Below are 12,643 nucleotides of genomic sequence, written 5' to 3' on the forward strand. Positions count from 1 at the left end.
TTTTATTGATTGACAAACATTCTTTTTTTCTTTTTGCTTTGTTTTAAATTCCACGGTTTACTATTATTCTTCTATATTTTACATAATGTTTATGTATACTTTTTATTTCTTTTAATTTTGATTGCAGATAAATGGAAAAAATACTTGACTTTTCTCAACCATTCGATGTCGCTCTTTTTGACCAAATGGTCACGGAATTCTACTCACGCTCCGATCCCGTTAAGGTATTTAGAATTTTTATTTCATTTCGTTTCGCAGAATAATTGTTCAATTTCATTTGACACTGCTTAATTGTGTAATTGCATGTTGCATTCTTAAACACATAATTTGAATACATTTTTTTGTTCCAGACCAAAGAAGCACATGATATTCTTCCCCGATTTACAAATCATCCTGAAGCATGGACAAAAGTTTACGATATTTTAGAGCGTTCGCAGCAAATGGCAGCAAAATTTCTCGCCCTTCAAGTTCTTGATCAATGTATTGCTCAAAGATGGAAAATCTTATCAGATTCACAGCGTAAAGCAGTGAAAGAATATATCATCCAACTTGTTATACGAGTGAGCTCCGATAGTGAACAATATCACAATCCATCATTGAAACCATTTATCACCAAATTGAATATAACATTGATATCGATTGTTAAACATGAGTGGACTTCAACATGGACATCCTTTGTGGATGATCTTTGCCAGTCATCTCCAACAAATGAAACTTTATGTGAAAATAACCTTGTGTTACTACGTCTGCTCAGTGAAGAAATTTTTGATTATGGAAAAGAAACCATTGTGAGTAAGCGAAGACAAGAGCTTAAAGAACAATATAACACAAACTTCACGCAAGTGTTTCAATTATGCATGAATGTACTGAGACAAGCCTCAAAAGTGAACGATGCTTTGGTGGTAACTACATTACACACATTACGCGTCTTTCTTTCGTGGATTCCTATTGGATACATTTTTGAAACTGAACTTATTGTCACGCTTGTTACGCATCTTCTTCCATCTCCTGCATTCCGAGTTGCATCTCTTGGTTGCATTGCTGAGATTGGTGGACTTACTCTTGAAGCTGCGGAAGAGGTTAAATATGCTCAACAGCTAAATCAGCTCTATTCTGGAACAATTATTGCACTTGGAGCTGTTATTCCAGAGACTATGGGTATGTGCTAATGCATTTGCTATGAATTTTTATTCGTATTATCGTATTGTCATTGGATAATGGAACAAATGATATAAAATGGGAAATACGATTTTTTTACAACAAAGTTTAAACAAATTTCTTTTTTTTTTTCCTTTCTTCCTCCTTTCTTCTTTTCTTTTATGTAATAGAAATGAATTTATTTTTTATTTCTTTGTTTTGTTTTCTATTTATTTGCATGTTTAATTATTTATTTCCTTAAACTAATAACCTTATCTTCAGATTTGGCAACAACATACATGACATCCAATCCTGATGGACAAAAATTGCTTAGAGAATTAACAGTATTTCTTGCAGATTTCTTCAAGAAGCATTTGCGTTTGCTGGAGTCCTCTTCGGAAGTGAGTGTATGCAAATTTTTTTTTAATAATTACAATACTGATTTTCTCATCTTTTTTTTCCTCTCATTTTTATTGATGTTGGTATTCTGATAATAATAATTATATATAAACTTTATATTTGATTTTTCTATGCAATTTCTTTGATATCAGTCGTTTATTTTGAATGGAATGAACTGGTTGTTGAGGTTGACACATGTGAAAGATCAAGAAGAGTTCAAAATCTGCATTGATTTTTGGCTTTTCTTGTCTCGCGATTTGTTTCGAAACGAGCTGCAATCTACTGTCAATAAACAATCTGTGCCTTTATCGATAGCAGCCTTGACACCAGCTGATCCAAGCTCTTCTTCATCCGCTTTTGTCTCTCCATTCGCTCCACAATCATCATCTTCCACTCCCTCTTCTGTATCTCTCTTTGCGTCATACCCTCTGACATACACTCCATCACCCCCCAGCGGGTCCTTATTTGCCAATGGTGGTCTGTTTGGCAGTGGAGGGCGAGGCGGAGGCTCCATCTTTGGCGGAACGACACCTGTGCCTGCCAGTCTGAGCAGCAGCATCGCAGCCAGCAGAGAGCGAAGGCCGCTGAGCAGAGCAGCGCAGGTGGAGATGATCAATGCACTGCATTCATCGAAGGGCACACCAAGGCTGCGGATGTACAGCATGACGCTGCAGAACGTGAGGAAAGTGCTGATTGCGCGGATGGCTCGGCCGGAGGAGGTGCATGTGGTGGCGACATCAGACGGGGAGATTGAGAGAGAGGCATTGCAGGACTCAGCACAGATCCAGCTGTACAAGACGATGAGAGAGACGCTCATCTATCTGTGCCACATCGACTCAAGAGACACAGTGCAGCAGATGACAACACGGTTGGAGGAGCAGATGGACCCCAGGCAGTTCAACTACGACACAGTGAATGCACTCTCGTGGTCTGTTGGTGCTATATCTGGCACAATGGGTATGTGTAATTAGTTTATTTACTTGTTTGGCGTCTTATTAACTTTATTCATTTTTATCTGGAAACAATTTTTATTTCCCTTTTTTAACTATCTTTGTGAAATTATGAATATTTTTATATTCTTATTTGATGAACAGAGGAAAGCCAAGAAAAGGACTTTCTTGTGAAAGTGCTGCATGGATTACTGCAGCTGGTGGACAAGCAGGACAAACAAGAGGCGCGGGCAGTGGTTGCAACAGACATCATGTTTGTTGTTTCTCAATATCCACGTTTTCTGCGTCTTCACTGGCGTTTCCTGAAGACTGTTGCACTGAAGCTGATTGAATTTATGAAGGAGCCATTCGAAGGTGTGAAGGACATGGCAACAGAGACGTTTCTGAAGATCGCACAGAAATGCAAGCGGCAGTTTGTGATGGTGCAAGAAGGAGAAAAGATGTCATTTGTGGATGAGGTGCTGATGATGCTCCCGAGTATTTTGAGTGACTTGAGCAAGAATCAGATACTGAATGTGTGCGAGTCTGCTGCCTGGTGCATTGCAATGCAGAGTGATCCAGCGAAGAAGACAGTCGAAATTGCTGAGCTGTTCAAGATGCCGAATGCTGGGTGGAAGGACATCATTCAGAGAACACAGGCAAACATCAACACACTTTGCGATATTGGCACACAAAGACAGCTGCTGTCTATCATCAGCATCAATAGAAGATGCATCCGAGCACTTCAGAGCGGGTTCAAAGAGCAGTTTGAGTTGCTGTTTGCAGAATGCATTAAGATCTTTGTGGCATACAGCGATATGCTCATCTCAGCTATCAATGCAGCTGGTGGAGAAGGGACACAGGGAGAGAAGGCTGTGGCAACACTGTCTGGGCAGCACATGAAACTTGTGCAGAAGGAGATTCTGATGCTGTTTTCTGATTACTTTGAGGAATGCACTGACCCTTCTGCTATTTCTTCGGAATATCTCCCTTCGATTATGCAGAACCTACTTCCGCAATACCCAAAATCACCAAAAGTTTCGAGAGATTCAGATATGTTATCGCTTTTTGCAACACTTTTCAAGAAGTTAAGAGTATGCTTTGAAAAAATTTGTTGTTTGAAAAATGAAATTTTTGCGTGATTTAATGACAATGGATAAAATCAATTTTTTTTTTTTTTTTTTTTTATTTATTTATTTATTCCATATTTATGAATATATTCATCATCTTTTTATTATAATTATAATTATTTTTCTTTCTTTTCTTCAGACTCTGATGCTTGTGTCAGTTCCAACCATTCTATCTTCGCTGTTTGAGCCAACAATGAATATGATCAAGAACAACTTTGAAGACTATCCCGATCATAGAATCGCATTCTACCAGTTTCTGCGGTCGATGAACACAGACTGCCCAGCCGCCTTTGGCACAATCACCGACCAAACACAGATGGATGCGATAGTCGGGTGCATCCTTTGGGGTATCAGGCACGCTGAAAGAACTGTTGCAGAGTCTGCACTTCATCTGATGATCGAGTTTGTGAAGAACATGGCGTTGTCAACACCAATTCCAGTTACAGTTTCGCTTCCTGCCTCTGAAACTGATCTTTCGTCTTCATCTTCTTCAGCAGCAGGCAGCTCCACTTCATTGTCTGTGACAGCAACCACAACAACACACGTGCAGCTGTTCTATCTGCGCAACTACACACTCCTCTTCACCACGCTTATCGACATCCTCACAGACTCCTTCCACAAACAATGCTTCTCTCTGCAATGCCAGGCGCTGCTGCTTCTAGTGAAGCTCTTCAATTCTGGCCAAGTTCAGGTGCGTCTGTCTCTTTCACCAACAACATCTTCAACGCTTTCCGCGCTTGCGTCTTCTGCTAGCCAGGCATCGTCATTTGACCCTTCTTCGCTTTCACAGCTTCCCAACCAGCAGTTCATCTGCTCCATTCTTTTCTATTTCCTTTCATCACGTTTCCCTCAGCTCATCCCCGAACAGACGCACGCCTTTGTCTCTGGACTCTTCCGCCTTTCTGAAGATGTGGCTGGGTTTGAGCAGCACATGAGCGATTTCATTGTGTCGCTAAAGGAATACACAACAGCCGAAGGATGGCTGAAGGATGGAACAGATGTACCTCTTTCAGATGCACCTCAACTTGATTCTGTGACTGACATATTGGTCCCAGGGCTGATTCCATCGGGTACGGCTAAGTTGGGAACGAGCATTATGGATAATGATGAGGACGATACTTGAGAGATCTAGCAATTTAATGCTTTTTATTTCTGATGATTCTTGTTAGCCTTCTATTTTTATGTTGTATCCACTTCATAAATAACACTTCTCAATTTTCACTTCATTTTGTGGTTAGAGGATAGTTTTTGCTCTGAAGTTGTTTCAATGGAGTATTATGATATATTTTAAACAAATATCAACAATTTTTATTTATCTTTAAAAAAGAAATAATGAGATTTCAATTGGGACGAAATATTTTGCTTCATGAATTTTGTTCCATTCTACTCAAACAAATATTTTTCTGTATTTTTTTGACATGGGAATGAAAGACTTATAATGATAAGGTTGGAGAAAAAGTTTGGAATAAATCGTTGTTTCTTTCATAAATGCAAAAATCTTATCCCATATCAAGTTTGAGAAGTATCCAAATTCATTTTTTTTCCCAAAACAATCAATAAAAAGTATGCCAACTATTGAATTCTTTTACAAAAAATAAGACTAGCGCTCTGAAAGCTAAAATAGTAGAATTTTCATTTTCTTAAAAATAAAAAATAAAATAAGCAAAAATAAAGCGTCTTCAACAAAAACCAAATAATTGGAAAAAAAAGGATTTATAGCAAAGTGCCAAACAAATAGCCAATATAAAACTCAAAATAAAGCTAAAGAAATTCTAGTAAATCGAAATAATTTCCCCTCAAAATTTCTATGAGCATCAACCTCTCCTACGACCTTTAACTCAAAGATTGTCTAACTGCTTCCTTTAATTCCGCTGAATTTTCATCATCTTCTTCACCTTGCTCATCTTCTTCACCATCATCATCTGAAACAGTAATTCGAATTGGTTGATCAGAATTAGAACCTCCTGTTTCATTTGATTTTTCTCTAACATCTTCCATTTTTCCATCCTTGTTCGAAGGTTGATTAAGCGGCTTTTTTTGCGTTTGAGATTCTTTTTTGTCTTTAACCTTTTCCTCAATTTCATAAAACAGGGGATGAGGAACAGCATAAGAGCATACGCGCAGCTGTGCTTTGACATAATCCACAAATCGCATAAGCAAATATGGATCTACCAGCAATTGATTTCTTGCAAGTTCTTTCTTCTGCTCCAATCTTGATTCATCATTTTGTTCGCTTTTTCCCTTTCTGATATTTATTTCTTCATCCAATTTAAGCATTTCCTCAGCTATCGACATTATGAAATCGTTTGCTATTGATGCATACATTGTTTCCATTGTAATTTCTTCAATTCTTGTCGAGTCGCATATCAAATGGATGAAAGTGTCGCGAAAAGAGCTTTCGTCCACTTTCATTTTATATGCGTCTTGGGTGATTCTGAACAGATGTAATTTTGGACCCTCTTCAATATCATTTCCTTCGAAATCATCAGGATTGTTTCTAACCTTCATCATCAGAGCAGACCTCAGCGAGGAAACAACAGTTGATAACGGAGAGAACGCAGGCAGTGTCAGCTTCACAACTCCACTGTTTTTCTTCTAAAAAAGGGAGATAATGAAAATATGAAATATTGTTCATAATCAAAAGCATAAAAAAAGACAAAGATACATTTGCAATAATTTTAAAAAGGAAAATAATGAAAGAAATTTAAGAAAATGATAATCGCATAACTAAATTGTTGTTGACACAGTCTGCAGTCAGAGGGATCGAAAGCCACGTTTGTGCCAGGCAAAACAACGAAGTCGGGTTTGTGGTGATGGAATTTATATTTGGTGTGAACTGAACAACAACACCAACAAGTTCTCTGAGGAACGATGAAGACACAGAGGAAGGATACTGAGACAGGAGCGTCGTGCTTGTCTTTGAAAAGCGATCAACAATTGAAACCTCTCCCATTCCAAAGGAAAAGATGGGAATAACAAGAAACGAATCTGTTCCGTAGTTTTGTTTTATCAATTTGTCAATATCATTTGATGTATTGCTTTTGTTTCCACGAAGCAAATCCAATCCATTTGCACAGCTTTCATACAAAATTGATGCAAAGGGAGAAAGTGTAGTCTCATGTGGGAAAAGCGAAAAGAAACCAGAATAAAGCACTGTAGGCTGGTTTCTAAGCTGTCCTTTTCTTTCGCTGCCATAGTACACAATTGGGATAATCTTTGGCTCCAGACTCAGCTGCTGAGTGATGAAACTATAAGGATATTCCAATGCTGAGGAGGAGGAGGAGGAAGAAGAAGAATGAGATCCCATCGATGATGTTTGTGATAATTGCGATGAAGAATTATCAACAGTAAATGCTTTTTCTGTTTCATTTTCTTCAGCTGAATCGTTTTCATCAACAAAATCAAAGAGAAATCCTTCATTTTCAGAAAAGTTGAAGAGCCAAAGTGGAATGTGGAACAAAATGTTTCCATTCACAAGCAATTCTTCTTTCATATCTTCAGCATCCGGTTGATCAGAACAAAATGAGTCATCACTTTCATCAATCGAAGAATGAACCTCGTCTCTTTTTTCTTCTTTCTCTGTAACTTCATCAATCTGTTGCATTTCGGCTGAAGAGCTTTCTAAAGAAGTTGATTGATTGTTTGACTGATTTAGAGAAGATTCTTGATTTCTGTTAGATTCGCTTTTATCACTTCCATCTTCCATTCCCTCTGCATTTTCCTTGTTTTGCTGGTTTTTCTTCCTCTCCTCCTCTTCCAAGCTTGCAGCAATTGCAGCAGCCATTATCGCATCATCATCATATCCTCTAAACATATCTATTTCATCCATCATTTCCTTTCTCCTCCGTTCTCGTTCTTTCTCCTCTTCCAATTCAATAGCCCTCATTGCTCGCTTTATTTCTTCTTCCTCTCTTTTTTTGTCTTGCTTCAGTTTTTCTATCAAACTTTCATTCTGTCTAATCTTGTCCATCATTGAAGAAGTGATTGTTCTTGTTCCAAAGTAAACAGGAATTATTTCATCGTCTTCACTTTCACTTGATGCATCAAAAGATTTGTTTGAGTCATCATTGCCATCATCGTTATCATCGTTGTCATCGTCATCAGCGTCATTTCCATTTCTGTTTGCCCCAAGCAATTGGGCAGGCAAAAACGGATAAACCTGCTTAGCGTTTTCGTTTTTCACCATCTGAAGAGTAACATCCAATTTAAAGCAATCTTCAAGATTTATATTCCCATCGTTTCTGCCTTTTTTTCTTCTTGTTTCGTTCATTCCAAAATGTTCTGAATTGGCTGATTGTTTCTTTTCTTTCTTCAAAAATGTATTAAAAATAGCGTTTTTCTCTTCAGCTAGCTTTGAAATTATCCATTTAATTTTTTCAACAAATTTTTTGTTATTGTTTTTGTTTATAAACTTCTTAATTTTGCCACTTCTTTCTTCATCATTGTCCTCTTCTTCACAATCGCATCCACTCGATAATTCTTCATCTTCTTTTTCTTCGCTTCCTTCTTCCTTTTTTCCTCTTTCTTTTTCTTCCCAATCCTCTTCCAATTTCTTCACTAATTCCACAAATCTCCTTTTTTCTTTCAAAAATTGTTTCACTTTCCCTTTCTGTATAAGCTTGTATAAATGGTATTTTGAATGTTTTTCACCAGATTGAAATTCAAATGCCCTGCAAAAGGAAGCAAGCGTCTGCGATGAAGAGACATCAAATGAAGCAATGGTGCCTTTTGTGAAAGATGATGAAGAGCTACTATTTCTTGTGTTGTGTTGGCTATCTCCAGATGAAGTTGAAAGCAGAAGAGAATTATCAGATGGACCAATCTCAACAATATGGCAATGCTTTGAATGTGATAACAATTTGTGCATTTCATCAGATTCATTGGATTCACTGGATGAATGTGATGAAGCAGATGCTGATAAAAGTAATTTTGTAATATTCAGACAATAAAAGGAATAAATAGCATGAACACAATAAAAATTATACATAAATAAATAAAAATAAAATATCATTCACACATTTTGAACTATTTTGAGCTTCATCGTCTTTTTTATCATTTTTCTTTGCAGAAGATGTATAAAAGTCAACAGAAGAGCCATATGGATATGCATTTTGCAAGCTAAACCAGTCATTTGTGCTTATTTTTGATGACTTAAAAATAGACGATTTTGTGAAAGGGATCATTTTCACTTTATTCATCTGCATTTTTCTTGTCAAATTTAGAATGTTTTCTGCTTCTGATTCAACTTCCATTTCGTTTCCTTTTTGCTCTCCAAATCTTTGCTGATATTTCTTTTTTATTTCTGTTTCTTTTAAATAATTCTTGTTTGAAGGATTTATGTCATAATCCATTTTGCCACTTGAACTAGCTGCATTGAAATTCTTTTTAATCCCCTTTTCAGAAGAATGCACTCCAACTTCCATTTCTCTTCCTCTCTCATTTTCTTCCTTCAAACCCATCTCATTCTCCATCTTCCTCTCTTCTTTTCCTTTCATCATCAGCAGGCTTTCCACTGCATCTTCTCTGAAATAGAAAAGCATCGAAGCACACGGCCCTTTCTTCGCAATCTGCTCTATTCCACTCAGCGCCCACCTCTCTTTCCTCTCTTCCTCACTCTCTCTGCTGAACGCCTTCTTCTTCCACTCCTTCACCTTCTCTCTGTGTTCTCTGCTCTTCTGAAACACATCCTTCATAAACTCTCCTGTCTCTACTGTTCTTATCAATATCAGATCTGCTTCTACATTGTTCTTTGCTGTTATGTTCAGCAGCTGCGGGCCAATAAATTTTGTTATATCTCTATTGTATTCTTTAGCCTCTTTCGCTTTCTTCCTCTCTTTCTTGTTCATTGGCTCTTGTTCGCTTTCTTTCTCTTCTCCATTCTGGCTTTTCTTTTTGCTATTTCTTGGTCTTTGCTCTCTTTCTCTCTCTCCTTCACCTTCACCTTCACCTTCTTCTTCATCTTCTCCTCCTCCCTCGCCCTTGCCCTCTCCTTCTCTTTCTCCTTCTCCTTCTCCTTCTCCTTCTTTATCTTTATCATCATCTTCTTCTTCTTCATCTTTTCTTCCCTCTCTCTTCCTCTCTTTTCTCTCTTCTTCTTCCTCTTCCAAAAGCACATTTTGCAGCATTTTCAATCTCTTCTCCATCTCCTCATCCCTCTCTCCTTCTTCTTCTTCTTCCTCTTTCCTCTTCCCGCCCATTTTTCTCGACTCAAAACATATTTTGCTTATTTCCTGTTGAATAGCATTTCTTCTCTCTTCTGTTGGCGATGTGATATTTCCACCAAAACCTAATTCACACACATCAAACCAGTTGATTGGAATAATCTTCTCGTTGAACAATAAAACCCAATCAGACATTGAATATGGATCGAGATTGGGTGGAATATATGAAAAAGAGCTGGATTTGGATGTTGATGAAGAAAATGAAGAAGAAGAAGAAGAAGAGGAAGAGGAAGAGGAAGAGGAAGAGGAAGAGGAAGAGGAAGAGGAAGAGGAAGAAGAGGAAGAGGAAGAAGAGGAAGATGAAGAAGAGGAAGATGAAGAAGATGAAGAAGATGATTTTTGAAATGGAGAATTTGACATGTGTATGAGTGGAGAAGTGATTCCATCATCAACATTTTCTGGTGTGTTCTGATGGAAGTTCCGGATGATCATTGCACTGTTGCCTGAATCAACTGTGCCAAACATAATGCTAACACCAAAAAGATGGAAATAGGGCGAAGAAAAATTCGAGCAATATGAAGAAGAAGAGGATGAAGAGGAGGAGGAGAAAGAAGAGGAAGAGGAAGAAGAAGAAGAAGGAACAGAAATGTTTTTAGGTTGTGTTGGAGTAACTGGATGGACAAATGAAGGTAAGAAAGAAGCAGAAGCAACAGCATCGTCAAATGTTGTTTTTGGTCTTGTTTTCAATGGAGTTGAAGATGATGAAGAAGAAGGAAAAGATGATGATGATGAGGGAGAAGAAGAGGAAGAGGAAGAAGAGGAAGATGGTGATTTCAAAAAAGAAGATGATGAGGAAGAAGAAGAAGTTGCATCGAACGTGATATTAGTGGGGATAATGCTCAGAGACAATGGAGAGCAAAGTGGCTGTGCAGAAATAGGATAAATTCTGTTGTTGTCGTCAAGCAAATCTGGGTGTGTGTGCATAATTTGCTGAGTGCGGTCAGCAAAAGAGAACAAGCGAACATAATCTTCATTCAGTGGGAGAGAGTTGATGTATTTGGTTTCTTCCTCTTCTCTTCTTTTCTCCATTTCTTTCAGTCTGGATTTTTCTTTTTCTTTCTCTTTCTCTTTCTCTTTCTCTTTCTCTTTCTCTTTCTCTTTCTCTTTCTCTTTCTCCTTCTCTTTCTTCTCATCTTCTTCTCTCTCCTGTATCCTTTGATGCAGCACATGCTCCTTTTCGCTCTCGCTTAAGGCAGCCAAATAAGGTGTGCAGTTCAGCAGGAACGGAAACACATAGAGAGAATTCTTCTTCACCACATCCATAACTACGTAGTCAAACTGAGATCTTTCGACATTCAGGCACAAAATGGGAGGAAGGGAAAGATACTTAGCACTCTGTTTATGTTTGTGGTTTAATTGGGCAATGATTGAGAAGATTGACAGGGATGAAAGCAAACATAGAAAAAGAAAAGAAAAGAAAAAAAAGAAAGAAAGATAATTGAAAATTTTTTCATAATTGAAAAATTAAAATTTGACAAAGTTATTGAAAAGAAAATCAGTGATTCGCGAAAATTTCAACAAAAAATAAAATAAATTGATTTATGAACGGAATTAATAAGGAGAAAATGAGAAAAAAATTATAAGGCAAAGCCTATAAAGCAAACCCGCTTTGCTGTTTGTAATCCAAATACTGATCCAGTGTTATATTTATTGTCTTCTGAGAGCAGCTCTTCTGCAGTTTCCTCAGAAAATGACTCGTGAACCGAATGCGAATTATATAAAGGAAATCTGAAAAAGGAATATAGAAGAAAATACATTTTATTTTTGCAAGTTATTTTGCAAGCACAATTACGTAAACAAATTGCGAAAATAAATTATTCCCAATTTTTCTTTATAAAAAAATTTCTTGTTCACACTGGAGACTCATAAATGTGGAAACTCTTAAAGATGAAAAAGGCACGTCTGTGCATGCTATTTTATTAAGCAATGTTCCTTCAAACAAATTATTGAAGCAAAAACGTAAAGAAGATGACTGAAAAGTTCATTAGAAATTGAATAATATAAATATCATTTTTAAAAAAAAGTAAAAGTCTGATAAATTCAATAATTATAACCTTAACTGTATCACATAGCACGTTTATTATTGTGGAAAATATATCGAATGCATCTTCCCTCAATGGCTCTCCATTTACTAAACAAAGCGAATTCTTAACATCTTTTGCTGAAACTCTTTTGTAAATAAAATCAAACATTCAAACAATTTCATTCCTCACGATAGCAAACATTTAAAAACAATAAACTGTCATACTCGTCTTTTTGATTCATCAAATCAAAAAACAATTGCTTTAATAAATGGATAAATTTTTTGGATTTTTCTGGTATCTTAGTCACCGATTCAATAGAAGTTGGAGATGAGGATATTTTTTTATGTTCTGAAAGTGGTATATGTAAGATGCACTAAATTTGATTATTTTTACAATATCTTTAAAAATTAATCAAAAAAGTTATATTCAACAAACCCATCTCAATAAAGGTACCTCGAATAAAATTTGTAAAACAGAGTTCAACGAATTTGAAGAATTTTCCAATTTTATTCCCCTGAAAAGCCCGGAATAATTCTCTTTTAATGATTTCTTTTCTTTATCATTCATTTTGTATTCATTCTATCAAAAAAAAATAATAATAATAATAAAGTTAAAAAACGTATTAAAAATGCACACCGAAAATCTATTCATGGACTCTATTTTTGCACAGTTTTAAGAAAAGACCCTTAAATTTATTTAATAAATTTTCAGCATAAGGATCACTTTTGAACAAATATTAAATTAATCTTTCACAATATAAAAACGATTCATTTTGAAAATAGAGCATTGAAAACAATTCAATC

At 36.5% G+C, this 12,643-nt stretch overlaps 2 protein-coding genes across 2 annotated transcripts; one reads left to right on the forward strand and one right to left on the reverse strand.

Moving 5' to 3' along the window:
• Positions 1-131: 131 nt before the first annotated feature.
• On the forward strand, positions 132-4,905 carry MONOS_30 (putative exportin-1; the record flags this gene model as incomplete). The annotated part of the gene is made up of 6 exons (XM_067872965.1): positions 132-224; positions 351-1,158; positions 1,420-1,544; positions 1,689-2,493; positions 2,631-3,559; positions 3,735-4,905. The coding sequence occupies 6 exons, from the start codon at positions 132-134 to the stop codon at positions 4,716-4,718; spliced, it is 3,744 nt and encodes a 1,247-aa protein (XP_067733471.1). The 3' UTR covers positions 4,719-4,905.
• Positions 4,906-5,428: 523 nt separating this feature from the next.
• On the reverse strand, positions 5,429-12,521 carry MONOS_31 (uncharacterized protein; the record flags this gene model as incomplete). Its single annotated transcript, XM_067873073.1, has 9 exons — positions 12,477-12,521; positions 12,276-12,419; positions 12,065-12,213; positions 11,871-11,985; positions 11,673-11,788; positions 11,421-11,544; positions 8,613-11,151; positions 6,324-8,509; positions 5,429-6,190 (listed from the first exon to the last, which is right to left on the reverse strand). The coding sequence occupies exons 1-9, from the start codon at positions 12,489-12,491 to the stop codon at positions 5,429-5,431; spliced, it is 6,150 nt and encodes a 2,049-aa protein (XP_067733472.1). The 5' UTR covers positions 12,492-12,521.
• Positions 12,522-12,643: the final 122 nt, after the last annotated feature.

This window comes from Monocercomonoides exilis (genome assembly GCF_001643675.1).
Source record: "Monocercomonoides exilis strain PA203 chromosome Unknown scaffold7-2047599, whole genome shotgun sequence".
Lineage (NCBI taxonomy): Eukaryota > Preaxostyla > Oxymonadida > Polymastigidae > Monocercomonoides > Monocercomonoides exilis.